Source organism: Nipponia nippon, unplaced genomic scaffold, assembly GCF_047370975.1.
Source record: "Nipponia nippon isolate SJK-2023a ecotype South Korea unplaced genomic scaffold, ASM4737097v1 scaffold_3, whole genome shotgun sequence".
NCBI classification, from domain to species: Eukaryota; Metazoa; Chordata; class Aves; order Pelecaniformes; family Threskiornithidae; genus Nipponia; species Nipponia nippon.
Genome location: NW_028262347.1, coordinates 96,445,795 through 96,461,838, shown reverse-complemented (window position 1 = coordinate 96,461,838; position 16,044 = coordinate 96,445,795). Strand labels below are relative to the sequence as shown.

The window sequence follows — 16,044 nt, the reverse complement described above, 5'->3', positions numbered from 1 at the left end:
ACCAGTCATTACCTGCTAAAAAAAACAGTGTTTAACAGATAGATTATTCCTGTGACCTTAATGACTTCTCTCTCACATACTAACAGGAAAGAAAGCTCCAAGAAATTAGTCCGAGCCGATTCAGTGAGCGAGCTTCCTGCTCCACGGAGACTGAGATGGAAATGTTCCCCTGAAATTCAGGCACATTTGGCATCATCAGCAGAAAAACTCCAAAGGTAGAACAGATGCCTTATTTTTCTCAGCAGTGACTGCAAGCTGGGAACTACCCAGAGCAGTGAGTGCAGGCATGGGTTTCTTCCTAGAAGGCTCTCCCTGCCCTCCCACTCCTCCTCATCTTCCCAAGCTGGACATACCTAGCATTTCTTTGCAGGATGGCACCCTTATGGGCTGGAGCTACTTCACTGTATTCAGGAATTGCATTACCATTGTTTCCTTCCACGTAAATATTAGGAAAGCTAAAGACCACTGGAAAAAACAGTTGAGTCCTATTTGCACGGGATGCAAACAGTGCAGGTCCTCTGTTTTTGTGGATGCACTTTATGGGTTTGACCTGACTAAAGCTGAAGCCAGGGCAATGGGGATACATATATGGGACAGTAGAATACAACTGGTTTGAATAAACAATTTGAATTCAGGAATGTAATTTGTTTATATCTATGTTGCTCCTACAAAGGTTAGTTCTTCTGACTGTGTTTCCAGACTGTTAAAGATTTGCATAATTTTGGGGGTGGGGATGGCAATGAGATTTTTTTTTTCAAATTATTTCACCTCAACACTCAGGCCTGTGATCTCTCTGTAGAGAATTAACACATTGTTCGCGTGATCAGCTGTAAGTATGTCCAGTGTGATTGCATTAAATGAGACTTCAAAGTGGCTAGAAGCATACATGAGAGTATGAAAGCATTCAGGATGCAGAATAATTCCTTTTTGTTTTTAAATAAAGGTAGTAGTCCTCTAAATTGAAACTTGCAAGGAGCTTACAGCCTTCATCAGGTTTTAAATCCACCCATTTCTCATACTAGTAAATCTCACACAAATTTGTGGAGAACAAAGGAGGCCCTGGCTTAGGCTGCAGGAGTGGAAACACTATTTTTTTAATAACAAACAAACATTTTACTCAAATGAACAGAATGACCTGAGTGCCACAGCTCATGTTAAGGCTGCAGATACCAAGCCCAGTCTAGAACCTGTATGAATAAAAGTTGCTGAGTAGAAACAAGTTACCAAAGGCCAGGACTGTCTGAAGAGCAGGAGCCCACTCACCTCCAAGGGGGTACAGGCAGGAAATGATCTCTGGGTTTTATTTGCAAACAGAAATGGAACGTGAGATTCTTGCATCTCCCCCCACAGTAACTGCCTCTGCTTGTTTTCCAGGATAGTAAAAAATCTGGACTTTATTGCCTACAAGTTTGAGAACTATGGAAAGGAATTTATTAAGAAACAAAAGATTAGCCCAGATGCCTACATTCAAGTAGCACTTCAGCTGGCATTTTACAGGTAAGGTTAATTCAAATCATAGGAACAAGGCAGCACAGAGGAGATTCACACTTTGTTTTTTATACAGACAGTCCGTTTTTTCCTCAGCACCCAAACAAATGCCTCCTGCATGGAAATGAGTGATCTTGCCTAATGACTGTAGGTCAGACAAGATAGAAATTGCCACCCAGTTCTGAGACAGAGTACTCCTTTCCTTCCCTCCCTTTCCCTCTCCTTGCTCTACCTTCCCATCCCCATGTCCCACACACACCATTCCCAGCCAGTATCCTCCCTCCCCACAGCTGTCCCTGCGCTTGGCATAGAGAAGAGGGTGCAGGGACGTGGCAGGGAGTGGCAGAGAAGCCTGCCACCCACAGCAGCAGAAGCAGCTAGGAAGTAGAAGTCCCTGGGGCAGAAACACTCCCTTGCCACCATGGGTAGCTTGGGAGGAACCGTGGCAGTAACCCACAGCTCACCACGTATGCGTCCCCCGCGCCGCAGGGGGAAAAGCATTCACAGGGGAAAATACTACAGCAGCATATCAGATCAGAGTTCCTACACAGGATAGTAACTACTGCTGCTTCCTTCTTCACAGGCATCCTAAGATTTTGTAATATCCTGTAATTTCCATGGTATTATCAAAGTTAAAAGCTCCTTTCTGCATTGTCAGAACAGCTAATGCTCCAAGTTAGAGGTCGGTTGCACGGTTTCCTGCAGAATAGCCTATTACACGAATAAGTCTTTACCATGTCAAATTAAATCCTGAAGTGGTCTTTACCTAGTCAAAATGAGAGATGCCCAACACATTTTGTATACTCCATTAACATCTGTTAAACATCCGTTTTGCGTATTCCATTAACCAAACTCCAACAATGATATGGTCCAAGATTGCCATCTGGATCCTAGCCATGATATAAATCCTGTGTTCACAACAAAACCCTTCGGGGACAGATATGTTCTGAGACCCCTGCTTCAACTGGAAGGCACAGTAGGTCTCCTGAAGCGAGGAACAGTAGCTATATACCTGGCCCCAAATTAAACAATAGTCTTCACACTCTGTTCTATTTGCTATGTGGGTTTTCATTCCAGTTCACAGTCTCAAATAGCACCCTTTTTCCCCTCTTAGTTTTCTATTTTTCATTCACACACAGCGTGCATTTTTTTCTTGTTTTAAATAAAACATATTTCACGCCCATAAGTAAATGATTAATTACACAATTATTTTATGATGCAGTACAAATAAAACATTCCTTGAGATCTTTCAGTAAATTTTAGTTTTACTAGCCTTGTTTTACACAGCAAGCCATTTTTTACTGGCAATGCATAACTAAAATGTATACAGCTGTATCCAGCTCCTCATATTAGAAAGGAGTAAGCATCCATCTTTTTTAAGTTTCTTATAGAATTCCATTAACATTAAGATGAATACTATGCAAAAAATAAAATTGTGGCTGTAAAAATAAAATGTCCTAAGCCTATATTTCTTTTAGTCTTCATGACTCCTTGAAAATAATTATTCTTTGTTTTTCTTACTTCATTCTCTCAGATGCCACAGGAGACTTGTCCCTACGTACGAAAGTGCTTCCATACGCCGATTTGATGAGGGCAGAGTCGACAATATTAGGTCTGCTACCTTGGAAGCATTTGCTTTTGTAAAAGCAATGACTGATGACAAGACAGCTCTATCGGTATGTTGGTCTGGCTCCCTCTGCCTTCTCTGGCAAAACACTATGCAAATAATGCATTCGTGATCCCCAATCTCTCACTTTTTAACTGTTAACTGAGAAGATAAAGGCATAGGGTAGGGTATCAAGCCTTACAGGATTTTGCTTTTTGTGCAAACCAACCATTGAGCTAAATATAAGTATTTCCTTATTTTTATTTAAGCATCCAAAAGATTCAGAGGTGCCTAAACATGACATTATAAGAAACAAAACATCTGATTTTAGACTCAGCACTGTCTTCTGAATAACCTGTCATCAGATCCCAATTCTGCTCCCTGGCGAGATCTAGGCTGAACAAGCAAAGTTCAGTATCATGATACTGCCACACCAGGGGACTTGCCTGGCAGGTCCCCTGCAGTAGGTAGCTCTGCTGCAGATTGCAATGTGTGAAGTGATGTAATTCACGTGCTTTGATTTCTGAGTAAGACGGATATGTTCTGGCTGATCTTTTTGGTTTTAAAGGTGTGCTTCTACCAAATACAGTTAGTATTTTAGGATCCTCAAGGGGGCTGAACCTTCATAATGAAAAAATTTCATCAAGCTCATAAAACAAGTCTCCAAACTGTCCTGACATCATCCTGCAAAAAGAAAAATTAAATTGCCTTTCTTTGAGCCACCACCATCTGTTTGCCAGAAGCATGAGTACTGTACGTAGTAGATGGGGATGCAAAGAGGTACAGCTGAGAGAGCTGAGACTATAGCTGCATAAACAGCTTTGTGCACTGTCCCTCCCTCCATCCCTGGAGGGCCTCCCTCAACGTCTCTCTGTGTGCCACTTCCACCCACTGCACTTTGCTGCTGTACAGGGAATTTCCAGGTGGCTGTTTAGATGCAAAATGCTGCCACAATATAGATTATTTTGCACAGTAAGCCCACTCTAGTGGCAACAGCCCACATGGCTGTTCTTTAGAATCTAGCATAGCATTGCTAGAAGTATTGCTGGGCTGTAGCTTAAGTGTAAATTAATGAAATATTGTAAACCAAGCTCTCATGTCTGAGAGGATGAGAAAAATTTGCCCAGAGAAGTGGTCTGTTCCTCAACTGCTGCTTCAGTCTCCTTAAGGTTACCATGCCTAGAACTTAGCTCATGATGAACAAGACTCAACTAAGTTCCATCTTAAAATGATAACTCAAAGGAAGTAATTCCCCAGGCTGAGTGAGTAATTCAAGGCAGATCACGACCATACTATTTCACATAATAGTGACTACCATACAGTAGACAAGAAGAGGCTGTCGTTATTTGCTATCAGTGTCCTGTCTGACAACATGGATCTTAATCATATTTCATTAGAAGCTGCTGTCATCTGTGCACACCTTCCCCTCCACACTTCGGTGCTCACCATACCCCCAGCCCCAACACACATTGCTGCAGGCTGACTGTACCCCTAGGAGGAGCCAGCCTGCTCCTAGCACGTTATTTTGCCAAATCCTTCTTGTTCCCTCCAACAATCTCTTCCTACCTTCCTTATTCCAACACTTACTGACTTCTGCAGCTCTCCCAAACCTTTAGCATTTCTCACTGTTTTACCACCCAAATCTGAGATTGTGCCCACCTTTCACAGCATCCTAAACTGTACTGCTTCACAGAAGCAAGCAGAAGAATGCCATGCATGTCTAGAGTGATCTCAGTCTCGGCCTCCAAATCTTTATATTGCATGCCTTGGCAGTCCCGAACAGGGAGAATAATGGTTTCATTCCCCCTGAAAAACCTGCAATCATAATGCAAACCAATCCAGTGATAGTTTTCCTGGCTTCTTGTCCACTGAGAGATGCAAAGGACATTTAAACTGATCTGTGATTGTTCTTTCCCACAAACATTTAGAAATCTTTGTTTTGATGTGAACATCTTTATCTTTCAGCTCAAAAAATATATATGATTATCACAGAATCATTAGAAACAAAATTCACTTAACACAGCCCTATTCCAAGGTAATTTCTTTAGACGTACAGATTGCCTCTAGATGTGAAGGGGTTAATTCTATTTTTTGGACAAAGAGATGCATCACTTGGTTTAAGTAGCCTTGAACTCCCCAAAATATTATTTGTTAATAGCCATTAATCCAAATCAAATTAAAAACAATTTTCTATCTGATGCTAATAAAAATTATCTTCAAATGATAAAGCTTGAAGAGTCACCAAAGATTGATTGAGTCAGATTGATTCTCTAGCAGGAGAAATATCTCATGCATTTGACACTTGCTGTAAAAGAAGCAGCAACTGACACTGCAGAGATTGCTTGAATAGCTGTAAATTAATCAGATTTAAAGACTGCATTTAGTAATTTAATCTGTATAAGGGAACTAAGGCCTAGCTTTAGCCCTGTGAAAAAATATCAGACTCATACTTTGAAGGTCCCTGATGGTGGCCTTGAATTGCTTCTAAAATGAATTCTTTGTTCAAAAGATCATTAATCGTCCATAGGAGCTGAAGGTTCCCTGTTTGTCTGGAGACCCAGTCATTTTTGGGTGTTTCAGGGTCTCCCAAATTTGCAGTGTCAGACTTGATGTACAGCAGGTCAGCACTTCTTAGGATCATTCCCTTAATATAAAAGGCTGCCATTTGACAGGAGTCAAAATTTACTAGCTTGTTACCTGATATGTGAGGCATCTGTGGAGGGCAGGGCAGCCTTGGAAAATTCTAGATGCCCTTTCACACAGGGGAGTAATTTTTTGACTGGCTAGTAAAATATCAGTAATGGCTTTCATTAATATCACTGTCATTGTCTAGATAAACCATTCTGGAGAAGATATACAGCCTGGCTGTTTTGAAAACACTGAATTACACTAGGCAATTATTTTCCCTACTTCAACTGGAGCGATTCAATTAGTAATAATCTACATCCCCGAAATCCAGCGAAGGAATCCATGAAAGGAACTGCAAGGCTTTCCTTGACTTCCAACAAACCACCACCATAAGCCTGTTCAACCCTTGCACAACCAGGCACCGTTGCTGCTCAGGACATTGAATCCCTATGGCTTTTCATTTGTAAAGAGTACTTACACCTGAGCCAGGAGCAAAGGACATTAGAGAGTGCTTGCTGTTTGGCTGCTGGTTAATTGATTGAAGATGCTATTTCTTTGAGCGTTTATTCAATAATAGATATATTTTAATTCCCCCAACAGGATTCTGAGAAGATGCAGAGATTTAAGGATGCAATCACAGCTCAGACTAATTACACTATTCTGGTAAGTAAAACGCTGCTTTGTCTGAATAAGGACTAGTTGGTTTTTTTCAAGAAAAGTATGATACCATCATTAACTATTTAAGCACCAGAAAACATAGGCATCTCTACATAGGAAAGTACCGGCTATGTCACACTTATCAAAATTTCTGATGACCCAAACACCCTCCAAATAGCCATATTCAACTGACCTCACCTTAAAAAATACTTCCTGGAAGGCAAGATAACAAAATTCTGCATTAGACATCAGTGGCAAGACCATCACTCTTGGGCATTAGCTCTCTTATCTAGAACTGTCACAGAAGATGACACTCTGTATTCAACATATTCACAGGGAGTGTGCACCTGTGAAACATTTATGATTTGTATCTGCATCATAATTAGGAGTCCCAGCCACAAATTAGGATTCCACTAAGGTTGGTGTTGTACAAATTAACAATTCAAAAATGGCCTCCATCTTAAAGAGCTTGCATCTTAATTAATTAAAGATTAAAGCTCTTAAAGAGCTTGCATCTTAATTAAATCAAAATTTAATAAAGGGATTTTTTTTTTTATAAATACTGAAAGGTTTGCAAGGGAGATCAGTAGCCAGATGAAATAAGCCTTTATTCTGTACACTCTGTGATCAATATGAAATGTTAGCCATGAAGATAGCCAAGAAAAGTGGCAATGGGGTATTCTAGTGGGGTATGGCAAATGGACAGCTGAGAGCCTTATCAGGATGAGAAGTAAGCAAGGCTTAAAAGTAACCAGCTTAACTGCTGTGTAACACGCATGAGAAATAAAACTCCAACTGCAAAATCCAGATCCCCCAAACTTACAGGTATTTAGACCCATGAGCTATAACGTTACAGATAAGATCAAGACAGCTGTAACACATCAGGAACTTCCCCTCCTCCCAAAAACCTAACCGCTTATGCATTTTCTTATGTTTTCCCCAGAGGAGAGAAGTCCCTATTTGGGACCTGATCCTCAGAAGGACTGGTATTACAGAAAGTGTATTCTGGTATTCCAAAGTGCCATTTCTAATAACGGTCATTAACAATGAGGGAATGATTATAGTAAGTTCTCTTTTAAAGACCTGAATGCAGTGTCTAATAAAAGGAAGAGACACCCTCCAGTGAAGAAATCAGTTTAGTATCCAATACAACTCGTTTTCTGTTGATTAAAAATGAGACAATTCAGCCTGGGTAATGCTCTACATCCCACTGTGCCAAGACAAAGCACAGACTTACTCTACAAAAAACTTCGTCAAACCACTCGTGAAATTAATAAATGTTAATAACCAGCTATGTTAAGTGAATTTGCTACCTATGGTTTTGCCTCAGACCATTGCCTAACAAACCCACATTGCTGATTACTGTTTAAACACTCATAATATTCAAGAAATCATTCATTTCCAGAGGTGGTTTCAAAGGTATACTCAGACCACTGGAGAGGTGAAGTGTTGCTTTCAGGCAGGATTTGTTCCCAAGACTGTGAAACAAAAGAAGCAGGGAAGAAAAACAGTTTTGGTTTTCAAGCCTTGTGCTGGGAACCCACGTCTTAGAAGCTGAGACTCCACATCATTTCTAAAGCAGAGGCAAGTCTTACTTCAGGGCAACTGTCTCACCTGAACCATTTCAGGGTAACCTCGCAATGAGCACAACATACTGTAGGTCTACTAGGTCACTACTAATGGAATTTCTGTACAACATCTCTTTAAAAAAAAAAGAAAACATTTCCACAAAATCCCCCCTCCAAGTCATGTCCGTTCCAGAGACTGCTATAAAAATTCAGCTTCCAGTGTAGCTCACGGGAAAATATTAAAATCGCCATCAGAAAGTTAATTTATCTTTAAATTTAAAAAGGTCTCTAGGCATTTCTACTCAGCAAGCTCCCCTTTCTCTCTCAGAATAGCAGAATGTAATTGTTGTGCCTTTAAACTATGGGCAAGACTTACATGGTCTGACTAAATCGTGCGTAACGGACTGAAATGTAATAGCTCCTAAGAAAAACAAAAAAATCTACTTCATAAAACAAAAAGCAATTTAATGATTTTATTTCCCCTTGTTAGGGCTTACTAGTAGCATTGCTATCTTAAATGTGGAGCTTTAAAATTCGATTTAGCACAGTTTTTTCCTATTCGTTGACTCACAGTTTATTTCGTTAGCCTGTCTCGGCCTCTCTTCAGACAAGACATTGATCTATGTTGCAAAAATGTCATTGCTAACAGCCTTATAAATCTTGTGTGATAGCAAAATATTTCCTTTGATTATCAAGTCAGTTTCCCTCTCTGGGAAAAACAACATGAACACTGCCCTGATGTATGCTACTTTTTTGCAAGCATCCTTGCTCCGTCTGGGCTGATGAGCAAATAGCCCCTTTACCAATGGGTGCCTACTCCTTCATAAGCCAGACAGGATTATGCACTCCTGCCCCCCCTGCTTCAGGCACTTATTAGTGGTTAAAATGATTCTCCTCTTAAGAGGAAAAGCAAACTTGTTCCTTTCTTTTTTTTTTTTTTCTTTTTTTTTTTAATTCTCTCCATAAGAGGAAAACCAAGCTTGTTCCTTTTTTTTTTTTTTCTCCTTTTTTTCTTTTTCTGTTCTCCCCGTAAGAGCAAAAACCAAGCTTGTGCTCTTTTTTAAATCCTGCCTTCTCTCAGGTTGCTCGTCCCCCTCATTACAAGGGGCCTGTGCCACAGGGATACCAAGTTCTGCTCTCAGTGTAGTACAATGTCCCTTGTTCAGCATTCCCTTCCTACGTGACTTCAGCCTGCTACCAGGGATGAGCTAGAGCTCAGTCCTCATAATCAATGCTTTCACCAGCTAGAATAAGCTTAGACTGAAGGATTTTTAAATGCACATTTTAATCTGAGGCAATTCCTGCCTGGTTGGAACAAATTTTGATTTGGTTTCCTAAAGAAACAAAACTCTGTAAGTATCCTGTCTGCCCATCTCCCACTACTGACTTTTGATCCTGTTAGCCATCTTCAATCACATTTGCTAGCAGGGCAAAGATCTTAAAGCTAATAAATTCCTCAAGTCTATAGCATTAGGTAGCTGGATAGAGCACAGGGACCCAAGCACAGTAAGCTCATGTCAGAAAGACTTACTGCAGGCTCGGCAGTAGTTCTTCTGAGTTGGCTAGCTGGCCACCAGCGTGCCCCTGCTGCTAACTTTCAGCCACTGCACATGCTGCCGATCGCCTCGCCTGTAACCATGAGACAGAAGAGGAAACTGGGGACATTCAGGAGCAGGGTTTGGGGGCAAGCATGGCTGGTTCTGCGCTGGGGATGATGGTGAGCAGAGACACAGGCAAGCAGGACGGCAAGCAGACTGCTCTAGGTCTCTTGCTTCTCAAGCACATTATTCTCCTTTGTTAGATGCTGTTTAATTTGATTCTAGACTCACGGTACCTGGACTACGGTACCATCCAACTGTGCTGTCCTAGACTTACTGTTTTCAATTGCCTCATCAGAATGAGGGCTAAAGTAAGGGCTACCCCTGAGATAATCCAGCTCTGCAATGATGCCAGTACAGGGAGAGGGGGAGGGAATTGGGATATTTGGGCAGTGAATGAAATTGAGAAGGCATTGTGTCTCTAACCCCAGTCTTCTCAAGTGGTGGGGTATGCTAGTAGATCTGTGATAGATCACTGGCAAATCTATGTTATTCTGTGATCACTGTTAAATCTGTTGCAGACATCTACCAGATCTTTGGATCTCAATTCTATGGAATGATACATGCTTTACCTGCCAGAGTGAGACGCAGGCAGCAAGGCAATGAAAGATTAACTTGTTCCGATTTGGAGGTGTTTTGGAGCCTCCTATCTTGAAATATAACTCAAGTGATGCACAGGAAAGTCTAAAATACACCTAGAGATTTCTGGTGTCCCATATGCTCCCCTCAGTGGCTTTGGAAGCCCAGTCCATGATATTTAGCTCTGAGAGATGATGAACACCCAGAACACCAGATAACATCAGCACATAATACCTCTCAAGACCATCTCCTTCCTAATTTTTACATCTGCAGAGCACCATATGAATTTCTCGTTACTGATCATCAGCAAAGTACATACTCAGAATAATATCTGAACATTATAGGCATTACATCACTCAAACCAAGTTCATCAACTCCAACCAGAAAACAAGGCAGTAACAGCCATGAAAATGTCTCCATACTCAGTTAAATGCTGGTGTCTTATCATGTTGTCCACAGGCTATTACTGGAATGGCAATAGACAACCATCTGCTAGGGCTCAGAGAAGTGGCACGGGAACACTTCAAGGAACTGCCAGAGATATTTACGGATGAGACATATTTGACAAGCAATCGATTCATCCTCTCAACCAGCCAGGTGAGTTTCTCCTGTTCGCTCGTCTTGCTAAGCAAAGGCTAACTCACTTGTGTTCTGCCAGACCTTGCAGCTCACAGTGAGAACAATGTTAAAGAAAAAAAAAAAAAGAAAAAAAGAAGCTAGAACCGTCAAGAAGTCTGCAAAATTCTCCAGACTTTTAATCTAGTTTTTGTTCCTTCCACAAAATCAGCACAGTAAATACTGACTGAAGTTATCACAACATCCCAAAGCCCTTCCTGGAAATTCTGGAAATGCACACAAACTCAATAAAATTCGCATGAGGGCTCAGGGTTTCCTCACTTTCCAAACTCCGTATCTTCCTGTTCCCCTTTCTTCTCCTCCTTCCCCTAAGGTGACAGCTTTAGTGGGAATTCTTTACTCAAGTGACAGTACAGCCACAAGCCAGGCAGGCTGCCACTCTGAGAAACAAAAGCCAAGAGCCATGAGGAAATTTTACTCTTAAAAGTAACTCTGAAATCTTTGAGAGCCTTCAGTTATTCTGTGTAAGACTGCAACCTGTACAGGCATGCCTCTTGGATTTACAGACATTTTAGACATTTACAGATTTACAGTTATTTGCAACTATACTAAGATACTCTAAGACTCAACACTTCCTACATTTAAAGTTCTGAATAAGGAAACATCTTTATAGCATACAGCCTAAAAATTAAATGTGTCATTGCATGTAGTAGAAGTCCTAATGAAAGAAGAAATCTATGGAGGAATTAATTTACTGAAACACTAGCCCAACTGCACAGATTAGAACTATGCAACAAAAGAGACTTATGATATCATGCTACAGCATAAAACCTTAATAAGTAATTTGATCTTGTCATAATGTTTGTAGGCTTTCAGACATGAGTGAATGTAACCAACATACTACTACATAAATTCTCCAAGAAACTATCCATGAGCAAAGAGTGCTTCTGAATAGCTTTATGGCCTTCGGCTGTTGCACAGCAAATTTATCTGACAATTCTATGGCTCTATTAGCAGGACTAATGGCTTGTTCTACACCATTAAAAAGCCAAATGTCATTTGTGAAGGCCCATGTACGCAAAGTCTGAAACATATAGGTTTCTAACACATTTTTTATTTTCTGCAGTAGAAAGTGTTTCACTCCTGTACTATGCCATGATTAAACCAAGGTGTAATAGAAATATAGCACCTAGATGCATTAAAATATGTTTTTATACAGCATCACAATTATGAATGATTATTTGAAAAGGACAATACTACTTTCTAGAATTGATTACAGTCTTCACATTATAAGTTTAAGATAACCTTAAGAAATTAAAAACCTTAGAGAAATTTTATGCGTCATAATTTTATGTATCATAATTACATACGGCCTTAAAAATTCCCTATCTATCAGTAACAAAGCTTATAGCTGTTAAAGATCTATACAAAGTGAGCAAAGAAATGCATTATATCCACTTCACATTATACCAGTTTTCAAATGGTAGCAAAAAACCAGAGCAACCAAATTCTATACTGAGATCAGCTTTTACCTTCCAAGTGTCAGCTCCAGGTCTGGACTTCTGAAGGAAGTGATATTCTACAAGGGGAATTCGCCACATTTCCAGCATTTGTAGCATTTGTTTATCTTTTTCCTCATTCCTAACCAGCTGATTTCAGGTGCCCTGATTAATCAGAGATCACTCCTTACCTTCTCCCTGCAACCAGGTTCCAACTACTACGGAAATGTTCTGCTGCTATGGGCCTGTGGTGCCCAATGGTTATGGGGCATGTTACAACCCTCAGCCAGAGCATATACTATTCTGCATCTCAAGCTTTAAAGACTGTAAAGAAACCTCCTCAGACAAGTTTGCAAAAGCTGTGGAAGAAAGTCTCCTAGAAATGAGAGATCTGTGCAGCAAATGCAACTCCACTATGGCAAAGCCACTTGCTAAACAAGAAGCAGCCACCCAGCCGCAGAGCGACCGCAAACTCTAAGAGGCCATGGGAATTACTCTCCTGAGTTCACCTTATGAAGAAACAATGACATAGTTGTTCAAAGGCAAGATAGTACTAGTAATATATTAATGTAGAACCAAAATGTCATTTGTTTTACATTGTTGCCAACATTTAAAACCCTGTAAGTACTAAATCTACCATTTCTTGCTTGAGAGTCAGCAAAAAAAGGTTTGGTCTCACTGGCTGAAATGCAGGAGGAAGTAAGAGGAGTATGTGTTGTACTACCATTTCTAACCATAATTAACTTATGCCATTTTATCACCTAAAAAAATTGAGTAAGAGCATATGCGACATAAATTAAATACTAAGGCACACCAATTAATTAATATCCCCTGCAAGTAGTTATAAAATATTCACATCTATTCCTGCAAGATTTGCATGTAAAGAAAAAAAAAAAAAAAGAAATTTCCCCTATCAGGAATGTTGAGAGTAACATTGTACGTAACAGGCTGATGCCATTAAATCTTGAAAATCTGCATGAAGAGTATTTAAAACCACCATGCTATTTTCTGCATAAAAAAAAGCAGATTATTTTTAAGAGTGGCTGCTGTGTATTTCCACAAACAGAGTTTAGGAAGATTACACTAGCGTTTGCATGTTCCCCCAATTCAGAAATGCTGCAGAAATAATTTAGCCTTTATTCTGGTTTGCACTGGCCTCAAGCACAGTCCCATTTTGAGAGCAGCATGTTGGAGATAAGATCCATCACAGAGAACTGGGAGAATTTTGTCCGTAATGAATTGACTGACTTATTTCTTTCTATCAGTGAGCAAAATCCAGTCTGACAGAGAGGCAAAGCACAAAGCGTAAGTGCAATTCAATCCTACTTAAGACCTTTTTTGTTTGCACAGGAATGAATTTAGTCACTGTGTCTAGCAGGAGAGTGTACGCAACCACACAAAATCAAAGAGCAATAAATAACTAGAATGAAGAGGCAAACTTGCAATATAAGAAAGTCTCCAAGCTAGAGCTATAAACACCAGTTGAAGAGTACTGGTACTCTTATCAGCTTTGCATCATCCCACTTGGGAGGGATTTATATTTTATATTTTTTAATAGTAGATGTAGGGTATCATATTCTGCAATATACAGTAAATTCAATCAGGAGAATAATATAGTATCTGTATCTGGGAATTCCCATATTCTGAGAGTGTTATCCTGAGTGTTTCATTCCCTACAAATCCTTCCAAGGACTGATATTTTCAGTTACCTTCTCTCAAGCTGAAATATGTTGCCTCGCTTAGAGGTGTTCAGTCATCATTGTTAGAATACCACTTACTCCCTGACTAAAGACACTTACTAACTCCAGTGCAGATCCCTTGCTAGGCAAGCTGGAGCACACTCGGAAGGCTGGCCAGGAGCTGCTTACTTGCCTCTGGAGAAGTGGAGACATTTTTTCTTCCTTCGTAGACTGAACAGTCACATGCTTAAGCGCTCTCAAGCCTAAAAGCAGGAGAATAGATTTATTACAATAAACTAGAGGCACAGATACATTTCTGCCTAAGAACTCTAGATACAGATTCAGTAGATTATATATGTCCATGCTTATTTAACTGCCTCTTCGGAGTTGCATACATGCAATTAAGCAGTCTGCTGGATAAAGGCTATCCACAGCCCCATATATGACAGCACAGTGGGCCTGATAATCAATTGGAACAAGTCAGCTACGTTGGAGCAAATCAACCATGTTAATTTACAGTGATTGAGAGCAGGGCTCATTTTTTTAAAGTTAATGCGTTCATTTAAAAACATGCATGTTTCATTACTCCATGAGCTGTGGTTCAAACCAGAGATGAAACCTATTTTTAGATTATATAAATAATATTATGGCATAAAAGCTGCCCCAAAATTAAAATGTAAAAAAATAAAGAAAACTGTTAGTCAAACCACATGTTCACTTAATGAATATACTGTTCAAAACATTACTTTAAATTTTTCCTACACTATAATTATGAAAATTACTTTGGAACATTCCTAGTAATTTTGCTTTGTTCTGTCTCATGTCACTACAAAGGCTTTCCGTATTTTTAACATTTGGAGCACTACAATCTCAAGATTTTCCCATAGAATTTTACGTTTAAAATTATAACCGTATTTTAAGTGTATAAAAACACTGTGAAGAGTTATTTGATTATTTATTAATTTGCTTCTAATGAAATACGTAATTTTATTTTGCATTCCTAGTTCTATAGGTACTGATATTTATTTGCAAATATTATCTGTGTTTCCATTTCACTTTTTTGGCTGGAATTTTAACAGTAGCTCAGACAGTGTACTCAACACACAGTCACTGAGAATTCAGGCAGAAACTACAACCACACCTGAAATTTTACACCCATTTATCACTAAGAGCCCCTTACTTGTCTACAGCTGCTGTAACAGGTGCTTTGGATTCTCCCACACTGGCAAATACTAGTGGTGGAAAATACCAACACCATATTTTTACCTCAGGAAGAAACCAGTGACCACCCATACTTACTATTTATTTAGCTAGCCATTCCAAGTATCTTAGGTACTTACTGATCTGGTTTTAGTATGCAGCCTGAATACCTGAAATGAGCAGCTTCAATGAACGCAGTCCCTCCAGAGGAAGGCATTTGTGTAAATGCTTAACCTTAGGCATTACCCATGCTAAAAGCAGTATCTGCAAAGTACCTGACTTTGTTCAAGAAACTTCAGACTCAGTCCAGGTATGTTTAAATTGGAGAGTCCTGATTAAATTACAGTTGGATAAAATTCACAACACAGGGCATTACAAACCTCTCGGTTTGCCAGCAGGAGCTTCACGAGGGACTGTGCTTCTCAGTTAACAGAATCCCCTACACCTATGTGGTATGATCCCATGCTGCAGCTGCATCTATTAAGGATTTCAGGAAATAGGTAGTTTTCCTAGGTTCTTATTTAAAATTATTTGTATTATACAAATGAAGTTCTCTTCCAGAGTTTAAAAATACACAGCCTGTGCACATGCACTTACGGAAATCAAACATGAAGCTTTTAAAATGTTTCCAACCAGAAAACTATGGAATAGATTGTTCATTACAAAAAGGGAGAAAATCTTGATTGACAGACGAAGTGTAATTACGTTAACCTAACAAGGCAATGGTTGAATGAGACCTCGTGGTGGGACCTGGGACATACAAACCCCCTGCAAGAGAATTTTAAGAAGGTAATTGTTTCACTCTCGCTGTAGGTGTACACCCACGTACACGCAGTACTGGGATGTAGAAATTAAAAAGCCAATTTTTTGTGAACGTCTGTATTCACAGCGAACAAAAGCGAAAGAAACTTGACTGCAAAACAGTGGTGTTTCAAGGGTGTGAGAACCTGACCTGGCTCCCCTGCG

General features: G+C 39.8%; 1 protein-coding gene across 1 annotated transcript in view; it reads left to right on the top strand.

The window, feature by feature from the left end:
- CHAT (choline O-acetyltransferase) overlaps window positions 1–12,696 on the top strand; it is a 29,911-nt gene extending 17,215 nt beyond the window's left edge. Inside the window, exons 9-14 of the mRNA XM_087766263.1 lie at window positions 87–215; window positions 1,375–1,497; window positions 3,023–3,164; window positions 6,323–6,385; window positions 10,584–10,721; window positions 12,408–12,696. Coding sequence (XP_087622389.1) covers window positions 87–215; window positions 1,375–1,497; window positions 3,023–3,164; window positions 6,323–6,385; window positions 10,584–10,721; window positions 12,408–12,677 — 865 coding nt within the window. The 3' untranslated portion in view covers window positions 12,678–12,696. The remainder of the gene's footprint in view (window positions 1–86; window positions 216–1,374; window positions 1,498–3,022; window positions 3,165–6,322; window positions 6,386–10,583; window positions 10,722–12,407) is intronic.
- The last annotated feature ends 3,348 nt before the right edge of the window (window positions 12,697–16,044 follow it).